Source organism: Eretmochelys imbricata, chromosome 3, assembly GCF_965152235.1.
Source record: "Eretmochelys imbricata isolate rEreImb1 chromosome 3, rEreImb1.hap1, whole genome shotgun sequence".
Lineage (NCBI taxonomy): Eukaryota > Metazoa > Chordata > Testudines > Cheloniidae > Eretmochelys > Eretmochelys imbricata.
In genome coordinates this window covers 148,984,370-149,011,845 of record NC_135574.1, presented here as the reverse complement: position 1 = coordinate 149,011,845, position 27,476 = coordinate 148,984,370, and the positions used below count along the sequence as shown (strand labels likewise).

General features: G+C 44.2%; 1 protein-coding gene across 3 annotated transcripts in view; it reads right to left on the bottom strand.

The window, feature by feature from the left end:
- The window catches only part of CMTR1 (cap methyltransferase 1), a 56,923-nt gene extending 29,829 nt beyond the window's left edge, over positions 1–27,094 (bottom strand). For all 3 annotated transcript variants that reach the window (XR_013345702.1, XM_077813603.1, XM_077813604.1), the window contains exons 1-4: positions 26,951–27,094; positions 21,514–21,645; positions 13,549–13,700; positions 115–273 (exon numbers count right to left, since the gene is read on the bottom strand). Coding sequence is in view for 2 of the 3 variants with exons in the window: in XM_077813603.1 (XP_077669729.1) it covers positions 115–273; positions 13,549–13,700; positions 21,514–21,640 (438 nt within the window). In the remaining variant the exon portion in view is untranslated. The remainder of the gene's footprint in view (positions 1–114; positions 274–13,548; positions 13,701–21,513; positions 21,646–26,950) is intronic.
- Positions 27,095–27,476: the final 382 nt, after the last annotated feature.

Below are 27,476 nucleotides of genomic sequence, written 5' to 3'. Positions count from 1 at the left end.
ATCAGGCATTTGGCCCCTACCCGTAGCCAGCTGCAAGAAACCCCCAGGATGGTGAACCCAGCCTAGAACAAGGCAGAGCAGAAAAGGGACGTGACACGGTGAATAGTTAGTTACCTCTGGCTCGTCCCGCCAGTCAATGTTCAGATCCCCATCGAACCCTTTCAGGGTCAGTCCCAAGCCTCTTCTTCCCTTCTGATTAGAGGCCTCAACGATATCCTTCCTTCCCTGGTTGTATTTCCCCAGACCTTCTCCTTCTCGGAAGCCCATCTTGGCCTGGAAGACAAAGCAAATAGAGCATATTGGAAGCATCCAGACACAAATGTATGCACTCCTGTGAGCTGTGGGCCAGCGGGATAAATGATACCAAGTTGCACTGCTGTGATTAAAAAGTATGGAGTGTGCTTAATGAATCTCAATTGAGGCTTTCAGGATTCTCCTTCCGGCTCATTCCCATGATGAAGTGGGAACTTGATCTAGAGAATTAAATTTGTAAAGACAACATCATTAGAAACGGTTTAGCTTTACAAGAAAAACCTGCTTCATTGAAAAAACAGTGGGGAAGCCAGCAGCCATTTGTCACCAGAGCGTGGATGGTACAAGCTCTACAAAATGCTGGTGCAGAAAGTTTCACACTGGGATGAATCTGGCTGCAAACAAACAGATGCCCACAACTACCAGCTAAAATGCACCTGTAAGAACCTGGAGCAATGCAGGACTCTCTCCCCCTTAAGAGCAGCTTTTATGACTTAGCCTAAGAGAAGAATTGTCATTAACTTGCACTTCTTACAGCTTTTCTCTTTGTAGGTCTCAGCCACTAGACCGTGAAAAGAACCTACATGGTCACGTTTCATTCTATTTAGTAGAGGGGGTGCACACACACGTACGCACACTTAAACATGGGCTTAGGAGGAGTCAATTTTAATCGCTAAATTGTCTATTTCTCCCTTCATTTGAAAACCATTGTTAACTACCAGCCTTTCTGAGAGGGGAAGTTAAACACATCAGATGGGCAGCAGGTATCTCCATGGGCAGCTGTTCTACTGTCTATTCTATCTGGCAATGAATTCCTAACACACACACTGGTCAAATCTGACAACTACTGAATCAGTTACATATTGACTTCTACGGCCATTGAATTTTGAACAAAGATTTAGTACCGAAGGGTTTTTGGTTTTTAATTTCCTGCTAATACAAAATTGTTAGTCTCCCTCTGGCAAACACTTTGACGGATACCATCAAATCTTTATACCCAACAGCGTAAAAAAAATTAAACTTCCCAAATGTACGTATCTGTGCTAGGTGCTTGAGAGACTCTCAGGGCAGCAGAAAAGACAGTTCGTAGTTACAGCACTGGACTGGGATGCAGGAGAGCTGGATTTGATTCCTGGCTCAGCCACGGACTTCCTATGACACCTCTGGTAAGTCACATGCCTCAGTTTCCCAGGTGTAAAATGGAAACAGCACTTCCCTACCTCACGGGGTGTTGGGAGAATAAAATCCTTTAATGATCGTGGCGCTCAGATACTATGGTGGTGAGGGTCAGATATTTATTATTTGTATTAACAAAGCACTTACGAGCCCTAGAGATAAAGGCCTATACAGAACTGGATGCACAGAGAAAGACTCTCACCCTGCTGTCTGTCTACTCTAAGCACAGGGATGCTGTAGTCCATTTAGGGCCTATTACCAAAAGAAATCCTATTATTTTATTAGAACAGACAAAAGTGGTGTAATCCATGGGAGGGGGTTGGTGATCGTCTTTAAAGCTCAGCTGGCAGCCTTTCTATAAAGATTCTGGCTCTAAATGCGATGGACCCTAGCTTTAATAAAACAAAGTCACAGGTGCTTTCTTTGCAGAGGGTTAAACATAAATTTTATTTCACCTTTCCCCAAACTGCGAAAGGACGTGCCAAAGCATCAGAAACAAACCAAAAGAAATTCTGATTTTACAGCCAGGGTTTTCAGTATGCAAATCTTCCTCGATGCTGCCCCAGCTCATGAGGTTGAACCATCCCAGCATCCAGATTCGGCCTGCCTGTAGCTTTCAGCCTTCAAACTGACTGCATAACAGTTTCAGTACTCTGCTCTCAACTTCCTGGTCTGAGCATCCGGGTTTTCATTCTGAAGGCAGCAGTCTCAGTTCACAGGCTTCAGCCTTACCTGCACGCATAAGGCTTGCAATCTTTCAGAACTACTCCCCATTCACACACTCAGGAAAGCTGCTCTTACCTGACCCTACCCCTGTTTTGACTGGCCCAGACTCTACCTTCCTCACCAAGCCTCACTGGATCTTTTCATAGTTGGATTAGTTCCTGTTTTCCTGGCTAACTGTTGTCATGACAGCCTCAACTTATTTCAAGGTGCCTGCACTCAAACTCTGGAATTTATTTAATTCCCAAAGAAAGTGAAAAAGGAACTAGAACAGGAAAATGCTGCACCATAGACAGACAAAACAGGTGGGGGGAGGAAAGGGAAACATTCATACTCCATTCATATAACTTTTACTCAATCATATCTCATGCAACACAATTAGTTTTATAAGCCACAGAAACTTCTTAAAAGAGGAAAAAGGCTTCCCTAACTCATACAGTTCCACAAAGCCTCAGACAACCCTGTCACATGCCCTTCCCCTTAAGAGGGAACTACTGTTTCCATCTGCATCTCTCTATATCTCAACAGGTGGTCAGCATTTTTGTGTTGACTTCCTGCTTCCAAGTTTTCTCTCCAATTAATACAGTTGTAGGGCTAAATACCACCTAGTAAAGCATGTGTTCTTATCCTTCATTGTATTTAACCAGGTGAGCAGATGGTGATGAGTTACTAGGATGAGAATGGAGCCTAACAAGTAATATCTTTGCATTTCTACATCTCATTTTATTGCAAGACATTCTTCTTCTAGCGCACTGACCCATTGCTCCCTTAGGAATAGTTTCCTACTAATATAGGAGATTAGGTATTTTTCTCCTTTCTTCTCTTGGATTAATACAACCCCCAATCCTACTTCAGATGCTTCTGGTTAAACTATAAAGGGTTTCTTAAGACAGGATTTACAGGAGGAGTTCTGTGCTACAGGCCTTTTTTAATGCATCAAAAGCAATTTGACATTCTTCAGTCTAGTTTAGCCCTTTTCTTTTTGGCTTTTTTACTAAATCCATCAGAGGAACAGTAATCTGTGATAACTGGAGAAAAAACCTATGATAATAGCCAGCTAATCCCAGGAAAGATCTCCCCTCTTTCTTTGTGAGGGGGATTGCAGCCTCCATAACTGCTTTAACCTTGGACACTTCTGGCTTAATTTTTCCATTGCTAACAATATATCCTCATTATCTGGTCTCAGAACTGCCCAGCAACACATTTGAAGATTAACAGTCAAATGGCTTTAGCTATCGCACCTGTCACCAACTCTATGTGCTTCAGGGGACTTTCCCCATCAGGACTGTAAATGATGTTATCCAGGTACACCATAGCATAGCCTACATAAGGCCGTAATAGCCAGTGCACAAGGCACTGGAATGTTGCTAAGGTTCCAAACAAGCAAAACAGCATTATCTTAAACTGATACAGTCCCTGAGACAAGGTAAAGGCAGTTTTACATTTGGACTCCTTCTCAAGGGGAACTTGCCAATAACCTGAGGCTAAATCCAAGGTACTGTATGTAGCACTGCCTAATAAATCTGACAAATCATCTATCTGTGGCATAGGGGAATTATCAAATTTTGAAATGGCATTCAGTTTTCTTAAATTTATACAGAAGTGGCTTTCCTCAGGTTTGTTTGTTTTTTAGCTATCACTATTGGAGAGCACCCAAGGGCTGTTTGATGGCTCAATTATTCACAGAGCTAACATTTGCTTTATTTCCTCCTCCACTTTTAAGTTTCAAGATGTCCTGGAATCTGACATGATCTTCTGGGGAGAGGAGCATGCCCTTCCCTGTCAATAACATAATGAATCACATCATTTGTTCCTGGCACAGCAGAAACTATGTGCTGGAATTTATTGATACACCAGTTCTAATCTGCGTGTTCAGCAATTAATCCACTGCTTTGTGGGATGATCTCCTGTCTCCTGTACTTTTTAATCTGTCATAATTACATTATTATGTACTTCAGGGAGAACTGATGTTAAATTCCTAGTTTTCCTTTAAATCCAGAGTTTAACACATTTAACAAATGTATCTCTCTCTTTTCTGAGAGTTTGATGTCATAATCCACCAGTTTTACTGGTTTTATTATAATAAATGGGCCTTGCCATTTACCTAGCAGCTTATTTTCGGTAACAACAGAACTTTACTCCCCATCCTAAACTGTTGTTCCCGGGCCTGTTTATTGTACCACCTAACTTGTCTAGCTTGGACATTCTGTAAATGTTCTTTAGCTAGTGGAAGTGTTCTGCAAGTATGTTCCCCATGTTTATAACATAACAACACTGGAGGAATCAACCGTTTGTCTCTCCCAACCTTCTTCAATCACGTCTAATGGACCACGAGGGCTGGTGGCCACACAACAAATTGAACCGAGCTTGTGGGACTTCTCAATATGAAAATAAGAGACAAAGCAACACTGTAACCCTTCATCTAAATTCTGATTACACAGCTTTTCAACGTCTTTTTAAGGGATTGAACAATCCTTTCCACTAGGCTATATGGGAATAATAAGGGGTCATCTGCAGGGGTTTAATGCTCAGGAGTTGGTATAATTCTTATCAGGGATGCCTGGAAATTAGCTCCCTAATCCATCTGAATTTCTCTTGGGATTTCCACCTGTGACCCTAAGAACCACTCATTGCGAGCTGACAAAGGATTCACTACTTAGGCTATGTCTACACTAGCCCTTTTGTCAGCAAAACTGTCGCTCAGAGGTGCAGAAAAAAAAAACACACCCAAGGGCTGGTCGAATTTAGCCACGTTAGGTCAATTTTATAAGCAATGCGGCTACACAACCAACCTCGTTTCGTCGCCCTAAAGAGCTCTTAAAATTGCCTGCTGTACTCCTCCCCGACGAGGGGAGTAGCGCTAAAATTGACCTTCTTGGATCGAATTTGGGGTAGTGCAGACGCAGCTTTGTGCAATTCGACAGTATTGGCCTCCAGGAGCTATCCCAGAGTGCTCCATGTGACCGCTCTTGACAGCACTTTCGACTCCAATGCACTAGCCAGGTACACAGGAAAAGCCCAGGGAACTTTTGAATTTCATTTCCTGTTTGGTCAGCGCAGCGAGCTCAGCAGCACAGGTGACCATGCAGTCCCAGAATCACAAACGAGCTCTAGCATGGAGCAAACGGGAGACACTGGATCTGACTGCTGTATGGGGAGAAGAATCTGTGCAGGCACAACTCTGATCAAAAGGAAGAAATGCTAATATCTATGCCAAAATCGCACAGGGCACGGTGGAGAGAGGCTACACCAGGGACACACAACAGTGCTGCGTGAAAGTTAAGGAGCTCAGGCAAGCCTACTACAAGACAAAGGAGGCAAACGGTCGCTCTAGGTCAGAGTTTATACATGCCGCTTCTATGATCAGCTGCATGCCATTCTCTGGGGGGGGCACGACCCTATCAGTACCCCACCACTGACCCTGGACACCTGCAAGGGGGGAGTCTCACGCAACACGGAAGAGGCTTTTGTGGATGAGGAAGAGGAGGAGGAGGAGAATGCGAGGCAGGCAAGTGGAGAATCCATTCTCCCTGACAGCCAGGACCTTTTCATCACCCTAGAGCCAATACCCTCCCAAGGTGAGTTCCTGGACCCTGAAGGTGGAGAAGGCACCTCTGGTGAGTGCACATTTGTAACTACAGTACAGGGGTTAAAAGCAATTGTGTTTAATGTTTGATTTGCCCTGAAGAATTGGGATGCATTCACAACCAATACAGCTACTGGAAAAGTCTGTTAACGTGTCTGGGGATGGAACTGGAATCCTCCAGGGACATCTCCATGAAGCTCTCCTGGAGGTACTCTGAAAGGCTTTGCAGAAGGTTTCTTGAGAGAGCTGCCTTATTTCATCCTCCACGGTAGGACACTTTACCACGCCAAGCCAGTACCAAGTATTCTGGAATCATTGCAGCACAAAGCATGGCAGCAAATGATCCTGGGTTTTGGTCGCACTCATACAACATTCGGGCTTTATCTTTCTGTGTCAGCCTCAGGAGAGCGATATCATTCACAGTCACCTAGTTGAAATAGGGGAATTTTTGTAAGGGAACAGTAAAAGGACCCTGTTCGTGCTGGACTATCTGTGCTTGGCTAAAAGGGATCATCCTAGAGAATAGCCACGCGGTGGCAGGGAGGCGTATGCTGCACATCCACCCCAAAACCGCAACCCCTCCTTTTAAACGGCAAACCCCACTGGCATTGCTTGCTATGGGAAAGGAGGGCGCTGCAGTCTGAAACCATTCCCACATGTTATGAAGGCAGAAGAAGCCAACCCCGTGTAGTCTTTGGCTTATCATGGCTGCCTGGAAACCGAATTCTGTTGCCCAGCTGTGTGTGATGTGTCACCATACCAGCAGGCGCTCAATATAAAAGGCAAAATGCGACCTTGTACCTAAAGCACAGGTGCTGTCTGCTGTGAATTGCTTGATTCACTGTGAAAGTGTCTCCCTTTTGTTCTCAGAAATGTATCCTCTTAAATTTTATTCTCCCTTTTTATCCCCCCTGCAGGTGCAAATATTTCTATGCTCCCCGTATCAACTCAGTCTCTGAGATTATCACAGATTAGAAGGTGGGAAGAAAAAAAAAAAAAAAAAAAAGCACTTGCGATGACATGTTTTCCGAGCTCATGCAGTCCTCCCACGCTGATAGGGCACAGCTGAATGCATGGACCTTTCCTGACCATTCAGTGGCAGCGGCCAGGAAAGCATTCAGTGAGCGTGATCAGAATACGCAGGAGGAGATGCTGCGGCTGATAAGGGAGCAAACGGACATGATCAGGCATCTGGTGGAGCTGCAGGAAAGGTAACAAGAGCACAGACCGCCACTGCATCCATTGTATAACCGCCTGCCCTCCTCTCCAAGTTCCATATCCTCCTAATCCAGACGCCCAAGAAAGCTTGCGGGGGGGGGGGGGGGAGAGGGAGGAGGAGAGAAGGCTCCGGGCACACAGCCACTCCACTCCAGAGGATGGCCCAAGCAACAGAAAGCTGTCATTCAAACAGCTTTGATTTGTAGTGTGACTACAATAAGCAATGTGGCCTTATCCTTCCCTCCACCCCACCCGGGCAACCTTGTCAGTGATCGCACTTTTTTATTTTTAAACAAAGACAGACTACATGGATTCAAAACAATAGGGACTTTATTTCCTTTGTCAGCTGTGGTCAAATCGGGGGACGGGGATTGGCTTACAGAGAAGTAAATTCAACAAAGGGGGCGGTTTTGCATCAAGGAGAAACACACACAACTGTCACACCATAGCCTGGCCAGTCATGAAACTGTTTTTCAAAGCCTCTCTGATGCGCAGCACACCTAGCTGCGCTCTAATCGCCCTGGTGTCTTGCTGTTCAAAACTGGCCGCCAGGCGATTTGCCTCAACCTCCCACCCCGCCATAAACGTCTCCCCCTTATTCTCCAATATTATGGAGCACACAGCAAGCAGCAATAACAATGGGAATATTGGTTGCACTGAGGTCTAAACTAGTCAGCAAACTGCGCCAGCAGGCTTTTAAATATCCAAAGGCATATTCTACCACCGTTCTGCACTTCTTCAGCCTATAGTTGACCTGCTCCTTACCCCTGTCCAGGATGCCTGTGTATGGCTTCATGAGCCTTGGGAGCAAGGGGTAGGCTAGGTCCCCAAGGATAACTATTGGCATTTCAACATCCCCAACGGTAATTTTCTGGTCTGGGAAGAAAGTCCCTTCCTGCAGCTTTTCAAACAGCCCGGGGTTCCTAAAGATGCACCTTTCCTGACCATCCCTCACTGATATCGGTGAAACGTCCCTTCTGATCCACCAGCGCTTGCAGCACCATTGAGAAGTACCCCTTGTGATTTACATACTGGTTGGCAAGGTGGTCTGGTGCCAAGATAGGGATATGCGTTCCATCTATCGCCCTACCACAGTTAGGGAACCCCATTGCAGTAAAGCCATCCATTATGACCTGCACATTTCCCAGAGTCGATAACCTTGCTAGCAGGTGGTCACTGATTGCCTTGGATATTTGGATCACAGCAGCCCCCACCGTAGATTTGCCCACTGCGAATTGATTCCTGACTGACTGGTAACAGTCAGGCTTTGCAAGCTTCCACAGGACTATTGCCACTCACTTCTCAACTGTCAGGGCAGATGTTATCTTGGTATTCCTGCGCTTCAGGGCTGGGAAAAGCAACTCACAAAGTTCCAGGAAAGTAGCCCTATGCATGCAAAAGTTTCGCAGCCACTGGGAATCATCCCATACCTGCAACACTATGCGGTCCCACAAGCCTGTGCTTGTTTGCCAGGCCCAGAATCGGCGTTCTACTGTATCAACTTGCCCCACTGCCGCCATGACGTCCCAATTGCCACATTTCGTGCTTTCAGGAACATCTCTGTTCATGTCCTCCTCACAATTGTCCTTGTGCTGGCGGCTCCTAGCCAGGTTCTGTACATACTGCAGGATAATGCACAAGGTGTTTACAATGCTCACAACAGCAGCGCTGAGCTGAGCTGGCTCCATGCTTGCCATGCTATGGCGTCTGCATGGATAACCCAGGAAAAAAGGCGCAAAACGATTGTTTGCCATTGCTTTCAAGGAGGGAGGGAGGGGAGACTGACGACATGTACCCAGAACCACCTGCGACCATGTTTTTTGCCCCATCAGGCATTGGGAGCTTAACCCAGAATTCCAATGGGCAGCGGGGACTGTAGGATAGCTACCCACAGTGCACCACTCCATGAGTCGATGCTAGCCACGGTATTGAGGACGCACTCCGCCGACCGACTGTGCTTAGTGGGGACATACACAATTGACTGTATAAAATCGCTTTCTAAAGATCGACTTCTATAAAATCAACCTAATTTTGTAGCGTAGACATACCCTCAGTGACATACGTTACACCAACAGAAGCACCAGCGTGGACAGCATTATGTCCGTTCGCTGGGGGTGGTTTAATTATGCCAACAGGAGAGCTCTCTTCCGTTGGCATTGAGATCTTACAGCGGCAGAGCTGTTGTAGCACAGCTGTGCCGCTGTAAGGGCTCTAGTGTAGACACGGCCTTAATGTCAACAATTCCTAACAGATCTGAAACTCACTATACCTAATACTACATATGGATAAATACCATGAAAGAGCTGTGCCTTGATCAATGTCAAACAAAAGCTGGTATCACACTGGTCATTAATATCGCTATGATACGTATGTCCAGACGATATTTAAAGAGGTATGTGCTCCTACTGAAAACGTGTTTTAAACTATGTAACAAGGCAGAGTTGACCAACAGATTTTCTACCAGGCAAAGCATGTCTATTCACCTATCCCTGTCCTCTGATGTGAATTAAACATTATAACCCAGACACAATGGGAGCTACATTTGCATGTCAAGTCAACATAAGGATGCGAAGTTGACATGGGGTCAGCACACTAGAGAACAAACAACCAACGAGGGCATTTCAAATGTTTACGGGACTCTACCTGGAGAAAAGAAAGCCATTTGAGGTGTCCATTTACTGAAGAAATCACTTCAAGGGGATGGGATATTCATGAAAACTTGGATCCTGGTTTTGACTGAAAACCAGCAGCACTGTCAAAGACTGAATCCTTGGGAGAAAAATCTTCATTAAATAGGAATCTACTTTATTAAATAGGAAAAAGATTTTATTAAATAGGAAAGGTAACCATTAGTAAGTATGGACGTAGGATTGCATTTTATGTTATATGTGTAACCCTGTTTCCATTTATCTTCACTCGCTACCTTTTAAAAACTTAACCTTTGATTCACAATAAATATATTTCAGTGCCGTGATGTTATAAAGGACTTGATTTTTTACCAGTGAGTTTGACTGGTGAGTTTTACCAGTCAAGCAGTGTGTGTACACCGTTGCTTTTGGGAACAACATACCTGATAATTTCTGTGAGCGTCCAGTGGTTAAGGACTGGATACTACAGGGGGATGCTTTCAGAGGAGCTTAGGGATTGGAATGCACCTATTGCTAACCTGCAAGGGGAAGTGAGGGCTTGCAAGGCTTTGAGGAGTCTGCTTGGGTGGCTAAGACTGGCAAATCAGGTCAACCAGTTTAGCACCAGCCAGACTCTCTCTTGGTGAGGTAGGAGGGAAACAATGGTGACTCTCAGTCCTGGGCACCGCAAGAAACTGTCACACCACCCTAGTAAACATGGTCACCAGCTCCTCTGCAATTCTCCTGGCAGTAGCACTGTGTAAATGGAATGCCTCAGGATATCGGGTTATACAGTCAAATAACTAAAATGTATCTGTTCCCCGGGGTACTCCATTCTGACGGGTCCACAATATCCATTACAATCCTTTCAAATTGTATGTGTACAGTAGGACTCAATCAATGGATATCTGTCTTAATTGCTTCTGGTGCCACCAACTGACATTCAGGGCAGAACTGACACCATTAAGCTACTTCTTCAGGAACACTGGGCCAGAAAAATCTTTGTAAAATCTCTTGTTCCTTAAGTGGGCCTACGGGGAGGGACTTGATGAGCCATCTTCATGAGCCCCTGCCTAAAACCCTGGTGACTACCAGCTGTTTCACTCACTTTTCAGTCTTAGGGTGCTCACATATCCATACAATATACCATTCTGGACTATACGGTAAGGGAATTTAGTTTGACCAACATTCTTCTCACCTAGTCCTTGAGAGAAAGGTTTGAGGGCATAATCCCTCTTGCTGATATTTAGCAATATCCATATTGTATATATGGATACTTGCAAGCCCTTAGCCCTTTTCCTTTCTCCCCTGGTAGGGTGAGTCTTTCCCCTCTCCTTCAAAAATATCTGAAAAAAGGGAAGATAGATCCTCATCCTCTTCTTCCTTAAAACCTTTTCCCAACTGATTATGACTGTTACTACTTGAAGTCAGGCTATCAGTCTCCTTTATTAAAGTTAGTGAAATTAGGAAGATCTTTCCCCAATACTACAGGGAAAAGGAAGCTTTTCAGCCATGCCCGTTCTCATAGGAATCTCTTGTCCATCTACTTGGAGCTTAACTGCTGCCAGGGAACATGCTTTAGTGTCTCCATGGACACACCTAACTGTTATTGAGTTTATTGGCTGTGTATGTTTCAACATGTTCTTGAACCAGGGTCAGGTGACTCTCAAATCCACCAAGGCTTTTACTAGCCTTCCTTTTAGTACTACTAGTTTTGAAGCGAAGGTCTCCCCCACCCAACATGGAAAAGTTACCAAATTTTCCCCAGGAGCGGGTCTTAGCCCTGGAACAAAACCTCCTCAGGTGCCACAGTTTGTCACATTGGTAGCAATCTTCTTTTTGGGTCTCCCATCCCACAACGTTCACCTCACAAGTAATGATGGGATTTGTTCTTAACCAGATTCAACATTGTTCCTGCTTCTGCCTTACAGAGAGAAAATCCTGACATTAGGAGAAAGAGTTCCCCAGTCTCTGCTCCAGAGCCCAGATCTGAAGATCACCTAGCAGGTTGGATAGAAACAATTCCAGGACAAGTATCTTAGTCATTTGAGCAAAGATGCAACGTTTCTGGACTTAATCCATTTTTTAATTAAATTCCTTCAGATGTTTACTATCTTCAAGGGTCTTCAGAATTTCTATATCAGAAGGACTAGGACCTTTGTTGCTAGATCTCTGGATTATACTACCATCTCTACAGGGTTTCCATAACCCTTCTGTAGCCCTAGGCTTCTTGGCTCTCCAGTCCACTAGGCTTGTAGAGCCTTTCCAGTGAGATATGGGGTAAGCCAGATGATCTTGTGGCCATCTGCAGGGCTGAGTTACCCTTTTGAATGTCAAGAGACTTGCCTCCATATCTTCTTCTATTTCTGGATTCTCCCATTCTGCGGTCAGGCGGGGTCATCTCAGCCCACTGCTGATCCTCCTATTTGCTTTGCTCTTCTTGGCATTTTCTGAACTCTGCTGTTAGTCACTGTTCAGTCTCCATCTGCTATCCATCTTAACATCCCCGTCTCTTTCAATGTTTTAATGTCTGCAACTGGGGACTTTAAAGACCACCCACCCTCCACTTGGGGCCCTGCCATCCAGGCTCTGGTCCATGCCTAGTGTAAGGCCCTACCTCCAGTATAGCATCTCCAGTGGCTCCAGCTAGCTCTTCCTCTGACCATCTTTCTTTCCTGGGTAGTCAGCAGCCAAGCAAAAGTCTTCCCACTGGGTCTTTTGGGCTTTGGTCCAAGTTCCAGGGCCTCAGACCACTCTGTCACAATGCTACAGAGCAGCAAAGGCTGGAAGAAATATGCATCATGTAGGCAACTATCAGAGACGGGAGGATCAAAAAAAAGAATTGGTCACCTGAAATTACAAGTTAGGCAGGCATGTGCGGGACAAGGCTTGAAAAGTGTAGTGCAGCGTCAAGATAAGTGGTTAATATTGTATGGCATGAGCACTTCACTGACAAATGCCACACCCTAGAAGATCGAGCTAGTAGTCTTTTCTCCAACACACACAGGGCTAGTTAGTGAAGTATACTCAGAAAGCCAGGCATTGGATTTGCCACTGTTGGTGTCCAAAGTGGACTTAATTTGCAAAATCCCTTATTTGGTGACCAAACTCACTCTGTCCATGCACACACGCGCACACCACTGTAGACAGAACTCACACTGAATCCATTGTGCTCTACCAGGTGAAGTCACCAGCTCTCCAGTTGGCTGTGCCATTAGTACCTGTGCTATTCCCATGTCACAAAGGGGTATCACTACTTTCACGTCCCCTTTTTCTGATATTTGTTAGCTCTAGAAGTTGCTGCCCACTCTCAGGCTGATGTCTCAGAAGCCCACAGGGGATCTGGTGCTACTTGAAGGAAAGATTATTTTTAGTAATATTTGGAAGGCCCGCTCTGAAGTTATAGCAAAGTACTTATAGCAAAGTAAAGCCTGCATGACACTTTAATAAAAGCTTCTGCAGTTGCCTCAGTGGAAAGGTCCCCAATTTGGAAATGGTGATATAACACTGATCTTCATCAAGTTTTACAAATGATGCAGGACTCCAGCGCCTCAAGCTCACAAATGCATTTACATTTAAATGTATTTCAAAGATTTGCTGAGCCACAAACTTCCTTGAAATTCTGCTGCCTGGGGCTAATAGGAATAAGTTTCTGTACAGAATGTGTGTGCAGCAAGGCTGACTTGGATTTGAATGGATCACGTATTTAGCTGGACTGAGTCTCCCTTGCTACTAAGAAAGATGAAATTCACCATGGTTCTAGCCTTCTAATTAGCATCTGATCTGCCCGCCGTCAGTCATCACTGACTGCGATTAGTGCAAACAGAACAGCGCTCTGCATAAATCCTGAGCTTGAAAGATACAATGGTGAATGCCAGGGGCATCTCTCACAGCAGAATGTACTCAATTTTGCTCTCAGCTGCTCATCCAGTTTTAGCAGCATGCTCAAAAGCGACTTTGACCTACCATGAGCTTTTGGGAGACGCTGTTATACATGGAGTAGCGGGAGGAAGTGCCCTCCACAAGAGAGTCTGCTTTGAACTCATTGCTGCCAGAGCCGAAAACTGGACGCCTCTCATCGCTCTCACTGTCAGACCCACTGCCGCTACTGGAAGACTCTGAAAATGAAACAGAGGGGAGAAATTAACAAGCGTTTGTTTCGCTAATCAGAGGGGAAGCTGTATATGGGAATTCCAAATTCACATCCCAGAAGGCTAGGGGATAGTAAAGAGTCTGCTTCAATAGCTCAGACTGGCTGTGGGGAGCATGCAGACTTCAGATACAACTCTCAAGACAAAATACCAGCTGTCTTGCTACCTCATTCCACCATAAAGAAGGTGAAAGACAACCCCCTCCCCCCCCAGGGCTGCCACTTGACTTCTCCCTTGAGAACAAGCTGACATTTACATTTGTGATAAACACCAATTCACACTCTTTTCCGACTAGTAGAAAATGTTTTAGATATGTGGATTTACCGTACCTGATAATACCAATGGGGAAAGTGGGGGTCATTCTTGACCACAATGATAATCCACTTATGCCCTGAACTAGGATATTTAATTATCCTTATCTTGCTGCATATAGGTAGGACCAAATTCTTTACCTTGCATATGTAAGGTGCAGATGTACCATAGCCTTGTATTAAACATATCTCCTTAGCCCTCTATAATTGAGCAGTACACTGAAATGCTGTCAGAAAGTGATCCGAATTTCAGCAGTCCTGAGGAGACCCCCATATGGCAGAATCTTCCACAACAAAGAGTGGGCAGCTGCCAAACCTCCTAGAGGTAGTGTTATCAGGGCAGTGGGACTGTTACTGAATGAGATTATGTGGGAAAGCTGGTGGACAATACTCCTCCTTGAGCAGATACACAGCTCAGTGAGGCATGCCGGATACCTAGAGTGGAATACCAGCCCAGCACACTGGATTCCAGGAAGGCAGATGCTGGGATTTATCAATAAAAAAACCAAGAACAAAATAAAGCTTTTTACATGAAACCTGTTACACTGGAAACCAAACTCTACCCACTTGCTGGGAGTAGGTCAGTGTAAAAGGCTCCAGCTCTCTCTCAAATACCTGCTCACCAAGTCTCTCTGGCCCAGTCAGCATTAAGGACTTTACACTGGTGTAATTAGAGTGATGGAGCTACACCAGTGCAAACCTCCACAGACATGCAAACCCTTCACATAGACATTTTTTGCAGCTCTTGCTACCTCCACAAAATACTGCCTCACCCCCACAAAATCAAACTTAAATGTTGGACTGTAGCTTCCCAGTGTGTGCGTGCGTGTCATTTCCCAGCCACCTGACATATAAGATCCTTGGATAAGGTGGCAGGGACTGAGTTTTCCCTCCTCCTGAACCAGACCCCATCTCACCCAAAAACAGGGAGCAGTGGGCTAAGGAGCAAGGCAGCGCCGGCTGGCCTGACCACCACTGGTAGCAAGCCTCCCGACTACCTTCCTACCACAGGGTTCTGTGGGGTATCATCCAACTTATATAATCCTACCAAGCAGGGAGCTCTGTGGGAACCCCACAGTGCAACCCTCTGCTTGGGTTCAATGGTCCAAATGCTGACACCCATCAGTATCCCCTGCTGCAGGGAGTGGTAGAGGCCCTGCCCAGGGTCATTTACTCTTTGAAGCAGTGGCTGGGGTTCCAGCAGCAATGACCGGGTTTCCTGTTCTCCTAATAGCAGCCGTCAAGTCCTTTCCACCTCCCTACTCCCCTCCCCATAACACCACAAGCGGCACAAAAGCAGCATGGCTGCACCAGGTACACTTGGGTCACTTTTGGAAGGTTTCCTTCACAACCATAAGGACTAACACAACCTCTCTTAAAAGGAAAGCTGACTCAAGAGATTGAAGGCACTTGCCCAGGAAAGATTCCTGATCATCCTGATCGCATGAGTTTTTCAAGCCTTGCTCTGGCTATCAGAAGTTCCACAGATTGATTGTGCGTTGTGTGGAGAAGTGCTTCCTTATGTTGGTTTTAAACCTGCTGCTTATTCATTTCATTGGGTGACCCTTGTTTTTGTGTTAGGTGAAGAGATAAATAACACTTCCTTATTCACTTTCTCCACACCAGTCATGATTTATAGACCTCTGTCACAACCCCCATTACTCCCATTATTTTCCAAGCTCAACAGACCCAGTCTTTAATCTCTCCTCATATGGAAACTGTTCCATACCCCCCCGATCATTTTTGTTGCCCTTCTCTGTACCTTTTCCAATTCTAATATCTATTTTAAGATGGGGTGACCGGAACCACACACAGTATTCAAGCTGTGGGTGTACCACGGATTTATATAGGGGTGTTATGATATTTTCTAGTTTATTATCCATCCCTTTCCTAATAGTTCCTAACACTGTTAGCTTTTTGTTTGGTTGTTTTTTTACCACACACAGCCGCTGCACACCGAGTGGATATTTTCAGAGAATTATCCATGACGACACCAAGATCTTTCTAGAGTGGTAACAACTACATTAGACTCCATTTTGTATGTCTATTTGAGACTATGTTTTCCACTGTGCATTACTTTGCACTTAACAATAAATTTCATCTGCTATTTTGCTGCCCAGTCACGCAGTTTTGAGAGATCCCTTTGTAACTCTTCAGAGTTAGCTTCGGACTTAACTATCCTGAGTAATTTTGTATCGTCTGCAAATTTGCTACTTCAGAGTTTACCCCCTTTTCCAGATCCTTGGGGGACCCTACTGTTTACCTCTCTCCACTATGAACACTGACCATTTATTCCTACCCTTTTTGTTTCTTATCTTTTAACCAGCTACTGGCTCATGAATGGACCTTCCTTCTTATCCCATGACTGCTTACTTTGCTTAAGACCCTTAGGTGAGGGACCTTGTCAAATGCTTTCTGGAATTCCAAGTTCACTATAGCTAATGGATAACCCTTGTCGACAAGCTTGTTGACACCCTCAAAGAATTCTAACAGACTGGGAAGGCATGATTTCCTTTTTCAAAAGCTGTGTTGACTCTTCCCCAATATACCATGTTCATCTGTCTCTCTGATCATTCTGATCTTTACTATAGTTTCAACCAGTTTTCCTGGTACTGAAGTTAGGTTTACCAGCCTGTAATTGCCAGGATCACCTCTGGTGCCTTTTTCAAAAATCAGTGTTACATTAGTTATCCTCCAGTCATCTGCTACAGAGACTGATTTATGCAATAGGTTACATACCACAGTTCGGAGTTCCGCAATTTCATATTTGAGTTCTTTCAGAACTCTCGGGTAAACAGCATCTGGTCCTAGTGAATTATTCTTAAATTTATACATTTGATCCAAAACCTCCTCTATCGACACTTCAATCTGGGGCAGATCCTCTGATTTGTCATCTAAAAAGAATGGCTCAGGTGTGGGAATCTTCCTCACATCCTCTGCAGTGAAGACTGAGGCAAAGAATTAATTTAGTTTCTCTGCACCTCAATTATCCATTGGCCCACTGGTTATTTGGCAGGCTTCTGATGTACTTTTTTTTTTTTTAATTGCTATTTGTGTGTCTTTTGCTAGTTGGTCTTCAAATTCTTTTTTGGTCTGTCTTATAATACTTTTACACTTGCCTTGCTAGAGTTTATGCTCCTTTCTATTTTCCTCAGTAGGACTGACTTCCAATTTTTAAAAGGATGTCTTTTTGTTTTTAACTGCCTCTTTTACTCTGTTTAACCATGGTGGCATTTTTTGGGTCCTCTTACTGTTTGATTTTTATTATTTGGGGTATAAATAGAGGCTCAAAATTAAATTTTAGTGTTTTTAAATAGTTTCCATGCAGTTTGCAGGCATTTCACTCTTCTGTTTGTTTTAATTTCTATTTAACTAGATTCCTCATTTTGTGTAGTTTTTTGAACTCCCTTTTTGAAGTTAAATGCTACCGTGATGGGGTTCTTTGGTATTTCCCTTTTACAAAGATGTTAAATTTAATTACATTATGGTCACTATGCCAAGTGGTTAGTTATATTCACCTCTTGAACAAGATCCTCTGCTCCTTTCAGGAGCTTGCCTCTCCCCTTGTGGGTTCCCAGAACAGCTGCTCCAAGAAGCAGACATTAACAGTGCCTAGATATTTTCTCTCTGCATTTCGTCTTGAGGGGACATGTACCCAGTCAATATGGGGGATAGTTGAAATCTCCCATTATTAGTGGGTTTTCTGTTTCTGTAGCCTCTCTGATCTCCCTGAGCATTTCACGATCACTATCATCATTCTGGTCAGGTTGTCGGTAGTATATTCCTACTGCTATTATTCAAGTCTGGAATTCAGTGGTACAGTTTGAATCATTTAAGATATTTACTATATTTGACTATGACTTTCTTTCACATATAGTGCTATTCCCCCACCAGCATGACCTACTATGTCATTCCTATATATGTCTAATTATTTATTTTGCATCTTGGCACAAACCAGAAGCAAAACTAAAGTAGTAAAGAAGCAATACTGCTCACAATTTTCTAAACATACTAAAAATATACAATAAAAATCTAAATATTAAGCTATATAATTGCTTAAATAAGTGTATATAGTTATACTGTACCCTTCTACGTAGCAAAAAGATGTACCAAATCTAGCATAAAGGCTCTATGTAGTTGTAAATCAACATGTTTTAATGGCTATATCAACCTGTAAAAATGCACCTTTCTTTAGAAAATAACTGAAGCACAAATGGAAAAGTTGATTAAAACTGGTTATTTAAATTGTGGCTTTCCACGTGGTGATTTAAATTGGTGACTGAAATCAATCCACCCTGGCCCCAAGGGTCCTTGGCACCGACATGTCGTTCCCAGTGAGGATGGAACAGCTCTTTCAGAGACGTCAGGTTGCCAAGGTTTTGTAGAATATTTTTAGTGATCGCTCAATAACTCTCTCTATTGGCTGGGAACATTTAGCAAGAATAGAGACTAGAGACTGTCTGGCAAGTGTCACCACAGCCACATCCTAGTTAAAGAGACCCAGCTCCAGCCTGGAGCACCCACGGAGTCAGCGCCTATAGGATTGACTGGGAGCTAGGAAGGTTTCTGCACTGCAGGGCACAAAGCTGCCTTCTCCCATATTGAGCTGGAATACTGCCTGAGGCCTAATATTTTCAAAGTAGTCTGAGTGGGAGAAGACATTAGCCACAACTCCCATCTTAGTCAATGGAAGTCACTCAGTTAACACTTTAGCACAGCTTCGCAATCAGCCATTCAGCATAAGCAGAGCTGCTGGGCACCACTGTGGTTCCATGGCTAATGCTATCCAGTTAGAACCCAAGAGTGGGCAAAGCTATTACATTTAAAAAAAAAAGTCTAAATGTGAACATAAGAAATCAGGATTTTACAGGTATATGGAAAAAAAGCAAAATGAGTTTAAAGCAGAAAAAATATACTTAAGAAAGTTCCATTAAGGCCTTAATGGGCAATATTGTAATGACAATATAATTAACCTGAGTAATATGACCATCCTCCTTTAAAAAAAAAAATCACAAATTTTTAGGCAAAGAATTACTCTGCCAAAGCAAGTGACAGGCATAACTGCCTCTACAAGGACCTTGTCAGTTAATCTGTAAAACATTATTGAGAATCCAAGACATTATTTAGGATTGTCATTTAAGACTTTCATCTGAACTAATGCAGCAGTTACTCTTATGGCTCTAGGAGAAAGGAAACAGATCAGGAGTAAGAGATAGCACATTCTTCAATACATCAGTGATTCATAGATACTAAGGTCAGAAGGGACCATTATGATCATCTAGTCTGACCTCCTGCGCAACGCAGGCCACAGAATTTCACCCACCCACTCCTGCGAAAAACCTCTCACCTATGTCTGAGCTATTGAAGTCCTCAAATCGTGGTTTAAAGACTTCAAGGAGCAGAGAATCTTCCAGCAAATGACCTGTGCCCCATGCTACAGAGGAAGGCGAAAAACCTCCAGGGCCTCCTCCAATCTGCCCTGGAGGAAATTCCTTCCCGACCCCAAATATGGCGATCAGCTAAACCCTGAACATATGGGCAAGATTCACCAGCCAGATACTACAGAAAATTCTTTCCTGGGTAACTCAGATTCCACCCTATCTAATATCCCATCACAGGCCATTGGGCCTATTTACCATGAATATTTAATTATCAAAACCATGTTAACGCATCATACCATCTCCTCCATAAACTTATCAAGTTTAATCTTAAAGCTGGATAGATCTTTTTCCCCCACTGCTTCCCTTGGAAGGCTATTCAAAAACTTCACTCCTCTGATGGTTAGAAACCTTCATCTAATTTCAAGTCTAAACTTCCCGGTAGCCAGTTTATATCCATTTGTTCTTGTGTCCACATTGGTACTGAGCTTAACTAATTCCTCTACCTCTCCGGTATTTATCCCTCTGATATATTTATAGAGAGCAATCATATCTCCCCTCAACCTTCTTTTAGTTAGGCTAAACAAGCCAAGTTCCTTGAGTCTCCTTTCATAAGACAAGTTTTCCATTCCTCGGATCATCCTAGTAGCCCTTCTCTGTACCTGTTCCAGTTTCAATTCATCCCTCTTAAACATGGGAGACCAGAACTTCACACACTATTCCAGGTGAGGTCTCACCAGTGCCTTGTATAATGGTACTAACACCTCCTTATCCCTACTGCAAATACCTCTCCTAATGCATCCCAAGACCGCATTAGCTTTTTTCACAGCCATATCACATTGGCAGCTCATAGTTATCCTATGATCAACCAATACTCCAAGGTCCTTCTCCTCCTCCGTTACAGTTGAACAGGGCAGCAATATATCTGGTATTTAAAAACAGAGTAACATCTCACAGGGCATGCTCCCTGATGCAATGTATATCTAAAGTGAGTTCAAAGGAAAAAAAAGACATGTGTGATGAATTTTACAGAACGCAATCGCACCAATTAATAAAGTACTAAATTTCATCTGAGTTACAGCCAAACGGTGAATCATTAAACCAGCTTTAATAGCAATCTTATTTTTAAGAAGCCATTTGACCAAGATGAAGGTTAGGTTTTAAAACAAATAAATTGGTTTGGGAGAAGGAGTTAATCAATCCAGTGGTCAAATACCATTTTACATTTACAAAATAAATTTATCAGAGTTCATGCTAAATTCAATCACAGCCATCTGCAACCAATGTGGCAGAGCCTAGTGCGTGCACACAGAGATGCCTGAGGTGTGCCAAACTGAAGGCTATATTGGCAGATTCCCAAGAGCCTGAATGTGACACCGATACCTTTTCTGCTTCTTCCTAATGGACAGATAGATATGGGGGTAATGAGGGGGTTTGTGTGTGTGTTTCGATATTTCAGGCCTGTTTTTTAATGTTAGAAATCCAGGTAGTGACTGAAGAACAAGTGAAATGAGGTCAGCAGAAGAACAGAGAACTGTGAAAGTTACAGCAGTGGAGAGAAGAAGGGAAATGTAACGACTTTTAAAAACCTCTGTTAAGGTTATTCAACTTCAGTGACTAATTAACACTACAGAGAATGGATACATTTGGATTCAGCACACTGCCCTTTCAATTAAGGTGCATGAGCTCACAATATGCATCTTTTGAGAAATTCAGAAGGTCGTCCAGGTAAGTCCATCCATGACACTCTTAATATTTCTAATGTACAAAAGAAAAAGAGTAGATACAAGGGACAAAGCAAACAAAGGTTATATGATTCGTTGTTATTTTCAGATGGCAGTAAAGAGAGTGTCCAGATAAGAATATGGAGGGGAAAAAATTAATTCCCCCCCACCCCCAGTTTGGGGATAGAAACTGTATAGTCCTTCCTTCTAGAGAGGAAGGATGGTCCTGTGGTTAAGGCACTGAATTGGGATCCAGAATACCTGCATTCAATTCCAGCTGATTAATTAAATCCCTGAAGAGAAAAGCAGCCTTTCCTACAAGGCTATCTCCTTGCAACTCTGGTGTCCGTACTACTTCTGATCTTACCTTGAGTTGCATGATTACTACATGGAGGTTCATCATCGGAAGTGGAACTGAGGTTCAGTCCCAGATCTTCTGCCCTCTTTTTCTGCTTCTGGTTGCTGTTAAATTCGGGCTCTGCTCGTCTCTTCATTTTTACTGCAAGGAGAGAACAAACAGTAAGCATCCAGCAAGTTCATTTCCTCCAATACTGGGGCAAGGTCTGTGTTGTTGCTGCGGTCCAGCAGAGTGCATGGTTTTTCATGCTATTTGGGCACTATGCTTTGCCTCCAAAACCTGCCACAGATAAACATGGTTGCTTTTCCCTGGCTGCCATCCAAAGCTGTTAGTTCAAAAACAGGGAACCAGGACACACAGCAGCTTTCCCTACTGTTGACCAATTTAAACCACAACTGTATGTGAAACCCCACAACCAGGAGAAGAAAGAGTAACTGGTGAGAGGTCTCCCCACACTTGGGAACTCAGACATTTGATTTGGCTCCAAAAGGGCTTTTTAACAGTGCATATTAGAGATTCGTTCTGCACTAGCAGTACATAATTGAGGAAATGTAAGGTCAGTTCAGTGGGTGTTTTCAGTTTCCTCTGAAAAGCTGCATAAAGGAGTCAACTTCTTCTGAAGGAGGCAGAACATTCTGAAACCTGATCCTGCAAACGCGGATTTTTAAAAATAGTTTTCCCACCCTTTTTATAGCAAAGCTGTAAATAAGGATGCATACAGAAGTCTCTTTCCCATTACACTACATTAGTTGGGACCTGTCTTTCCTATTAAATTACATTAGTTGGGACCCTCCTTCCAGATGACATCATGGTATCCTCTCGCACTGAGGATCTCTCTCTGGGGGAGGGAACTCCAGTTATTAGGAAGAGACAGGTAAGTTGTGGGGGATTTGATCATTAGAAACACAGATAGCTGGGTTTGCGATGACCAGGAGAACCGCATGGTGCCTTGCCTGGCTGGTGCAAAGGTTGTGGATCTCCTGAGACATCTAGATAGACTTATGTGTAGTGCTGGGGAGGAGCCAGTGGTCGTGGTACATGTAGGTACCAATGACATAGGAAAGGATAAGAGAGATCCTGGAGGCCAAGTTTAGGCTGCTAGGTAAAAGATTGAAGTCCAGGACCTCCATGTTAGCATTCTCTGAAACACTTCCAGTTCCATGCAAAGGGCCAGTTAGACAGGCAGAACTGCAGGGTCTCAATGCATGGATGAGATGATGGTAGAGAGAGGAGGGGTTTAGATTTATTAGGAACTGTGGAAACTTTTTGGAAAGGGGGAGCCTAAACAGGAAGGATGGGCTCCATCTAAACCAAAATGGAACCAGATTTCTGGCACTTAAAATTAAAAAGGTCATAGAGCAGTTTTTAAACTAAGGGCTGGGGGAAAGTCGACAGGTGCGGAGGAACACGTGGTTCAGACAGAGACATCCCTTAGGGGAGGATCTATTATTGGAGATTCTCTATGTCCTAGGAAGGAGGAGAGGATGGAAGATGATAAAATACAGGTAGGATCTGATGAGAAACAGTCAAATGAAAAAAAGTCCAATTCAATTACATCATGTACTGGCAGACAGCTAAAAGTGACAAGTTTTTAAAGTGCTTATATACGAATGCTAGAAGTCTAAATAATAAGACTGGTGAACTAGAGTGCCTCATATTAAAGGAGGATATTAATATAATAGGCATCACAGAAATTTGGTGGAATGAGGATAATCAATGGGACATGGTAATACCAGGGTACAAAATATATCGGAAGGACAGAACAGGTTGTGCTGGTAGGGGAGTGGCACTATACGTAAAAGAAAGTGTAGAATCAAATGAAGTAAAAATCTTAAATGAACCAAACTGTACCATGGAATCTCTATGGATAGTAATTCCATGCTCTAATAAGAAGAATATAGCAGTAGGGATATATTACCAACCACCTGACCAGGATGGTGATAGTGACTGCGAAATGCTCAGGGAGATTAGCGATACTATGAAAATAAAAAACCTCAATAATAATGGGGGATTTCAACTATCCCCATATTGACTGGGTACGTCACCTCAGGATGGGATGCAGATAAAGTTTCTTGACACCTTAAATGACTGCTTCCCTGGAGCAGCTAGTCCTGGAACTCACAAGAAGAGAGGCATTCCTTGATTTAGTCCTAAGTGAAGCACAGGATCTTGTCCAAGAGGTGAATATAGCCTGGCAGTAGTGAAGATAACATAACTAAATTTAACATCCCTGCAGCCCAACTTGTAGCATTTCATTTCAGAAAGGAGGGCTACACAAAAATGAGAAAGTTAGTTAAACAGAAATTAAAAGGTACAGCGCAAAAACTGAAATCCCTGCAAGCTGCATGGAAACTTTTTAAAGACACCATAATAGAGGTTCAATGTAAATGTATACCCCAAATTAAAAAACATAGTAAGAGAACCAGAGAAGTGCCACTGTGGCTAAACAACAAGGTAAAAAGCAGTGAGAGGCAAAAAGGCATCCTTTAAAAAAGTGGCAGTTAAATCCTAGTGAGGAAAATAGAAAGAAGCATATAAAACCTGGCAAATTAAGTAGAAGAATATAATTAGGAAAGCAAAAAAAGAATTTTAACAGCTAGCCAAAGACTCAAAAAGTAATAGCAAAAAAAATTTAAGGACATCAGAAGCAGGAAGCCTGCTAAACAACTAGTGGAGCCACTGGACGATCAATTTGCTAAAGGAGCACACAAAGATGATAAGGCCTTTGCGGAGAAACTAAATGATTTCTTTGCATCGGTCTTCACAGCTGAGGACGTAAGGGAGTTTCCCAAACCTGAGCCATTCTTTTTAGGTGACAAATCTGAGGAACTGTCCCAGACTGAGGTGTCATTAGAGCAGGTTTTGTAGCAAATTGATAAACTAAACAGTAATAAGTTACCAGGATCAGATGGTATTCACCCAAGAGTTCTGAAAGAACTCAAATGTGAAATTGCAGAACTTCTAACTGTAGTCTGTAACCCATCATTTAAATTGGCTTCTGTACCAAATGACTGGAGGATAGCTAATGACACGCCAATTTTTTTAAAAGGTTTCCAGAAGTGATCCTGGCAATTACAGGCTGGTAAGCCTGACTTCAGTACCAGGCAAACTGGTTGACTATAGTAAAGAACAAAATTATCAGACACACAGACGAACATAATTTGTTGGGGAAAAGACAACATAGTTTTTGTAAAGGGAAATCATGCCTCATCCATCTACTAAAATTCTTTGAGGGGGTCAGCAAGCATGTAGACAAGGAGGATTCATTGGATACAGTGTACCTAGCTTCTCAGAAAGCCTTTGACAAGGTCCCTCACCAAAGGCTCTTAAGCAAAGTAAACTATCATGGGATAAGAGGGAAGGTCCTCTCATGGATTGGTAACTGGTTAAAAAATAGGAAACAAAGGGTGGGAATAAATGGTCAGTTTTCAGAATGGAGAGCAGCAAATAGTGGTATCCCCCAGGGGTCTATACTGGAACCAGTCCTATTCAACATATTTATAAATGATCTGGAAAAAGGGTTACACAGTGAGGTGACAAAATTTGCAGATGATACAAAACTACTCAAGATAGTTAAGTCCCAAGCAGGCTGCGAAGAGCTACAAAAGGATCTCTCAAAACTAGGTGACCGGGCAACAAAATGGCAGATGAAATTCAGTGTTGAGAAATGTAAAGTAAATGCACATTGGAAAACATAATCCCAACTATACATATAACATGATGGGGTCTAAATTAGCTGTTACCACTCAAGAAAGAGATCTTGGAGTCATTGCAGATAGTTCTCTGAAAACATCCACTCAATGTGCAGCACCAGTCAAAAAAGTTAACAGAATGTTGGGCATCATTAAGAAATGGATAGATAATAAGGCAAAAAATATCATGTTGCCTCTATATAAATCCATGGTACGCCCACATCTTGAATACTGCACGCAGATGTGGTTGCCCCATCTTAAAAAAAAAACTGGAATTGGAAAAGGTTCAGAAAAGGGCAACAAAAATTATTAGGGGTATGGAACAGCTTCTGTATGAGGAGAGATTAATAAAAGACTGGGACTTTTCAGCTTGGAGAAGAGACTACTAAGGGGGATATGCTTAAGGTCTATAAAACCATGACTGGTGTGCAGAAAGTAAATAAGGAAGTGTTAACACAAGAACTAGGGGTAATCAAATGAAATTAATATGCAGCAGGTTTAAAACAAACAAAAAAATATTTCTTCACACAGTGCACAGTCAACCTGTGGAACTCCTTGCCAAAGGATGTTGTAAAGGCCAAGACTATAATAGGGTTCAAAAAAAGAACTAGATAAATTCATGAAGGATAGCTCCATCAGTGGCTATTAGCTAGGGTGGGCAGGGATGGCGTCCCCAACCTCTGTTTGCCAGAAGCTAGGAATGGATCACTTGAATATTACCTGTTCTGTTTATTGACTCTGGGGAACCTGGCATTGGCCACTGTCAGAAGACAGGATACTGGGCTAGATGGACCTTTGGTCTGACCTAATATGTCCATTCTTATGTTACTGAAGAGTTTGCTGACAGATAAATAACCATTGCATAACCCCAGGGAGCAGAAACAAATGAGAGTCAATTACCCTCCATTGAACTCAACCAAGCCTGAGGAGTTTGCTGGGAAAAATGCCAGGGAACGGAATGCGGCATAGGGATAAAAATACATACACTACTTAAGAGCAAGAGCTAGGTTCTGTTGGGGTAGGTGAAGTGCTGCAGGAATCTCAGTTAAATATTTAACACGAAGAACAAACAATATCAGTGTTTGTAGTCTAACAGGATTAAAACCCAAGGAAATAAAGAACTGAACGCTAACGGTCCGACAGGACCACAGAACCATCCAGCCTAAAAATCCACCCAGGTGGAGCCACGGGGCCTTGAAGCTACTCTTACAGTAGCGTCAGCAGGAAGGAACTGAGCACAGTTCTGCCAAGAGATACACGTCGAGGGATGTCGCGAATGTAAGTGGATGTTGCGGGATTGTAACCAATGGCAAAATTAGACCCACAGGTGCCAGCGATTCTCTCCTACTCGGAATTAGGAGGTACGTACAAAGCCCTTCACAAAAGACCGCAGCATCGCCAGATTCATTAGCCCAACGGGGCCCACTTCATTGGGGGCCCGCAGTCTGCTCTCAGGGCGGCGTCCCCAGAGGGCAGCGCAGAGCGGGACACCGTTCGCAGGGATTCGTGTTTCTCCAGCCTCTTTCCACCGCAGGCCCCCGGGAGCGCTCCGCGGGCCGGGAGCACGGGCGCGCCCGCGATGGGGGGAGGGGAGGAGGGGCAGGGCACCACGGAAGAGGCACAGCACAGCCGCCGCGCAAGAGCCAGGCCCTGGGGACTGGGGCAAACGCCGACCCCCGGCAGCTCCCCACGGGGAGCAGGAAGGCCCTTGGGCGGCGGGCGCGGCAGGGCTGAGGGTCACGGGCGGCACTCACTGGGGCGGGGTCTCAGGCCGGCACCATGGCCCGCAGGCGGCGGAGGCGAGAGAACCAGGCCGACTCCGCTCCGCTCACTTTCGTTTCTCTAGCTCCCCGTCGCGCTCAGGGTCCTCCCTCTCTCCTGGCGCCTGCCAGTGACGTATGAGCCGGCTCCGCGCCTGCGCCCAGAGCCGCTAGGGCCGCGGGGCGACCCGAGAGCGGGTTGAAAACAGGGCGGGGACGGGAGGGAAATGAGGAGGAAGGAGAAGGGGGCGGGACCATTAGTCGGGGCCCGCCGCTGCGGGGCGGGGCATCCTTGGGCCACGCCCCGCCACTAGGAGGGGCTAGAGCCGGAGGAGCAGAGCGGCGCTCTGGGGTACCCGGCTTTCCCCTGTCCCCACTCCGCTCTGGGGGCTGGCCCTGGCAGTCTCTCTGCATGGACGCAGAAACCCTAAGGCCCCGTGGGCTACTGCCTAGGGCTGGACGGAGAGGTGGAGCTAGGCCCAGCTTCCATAGGAGGAGAGATTAAAAAGACTAGGACTTT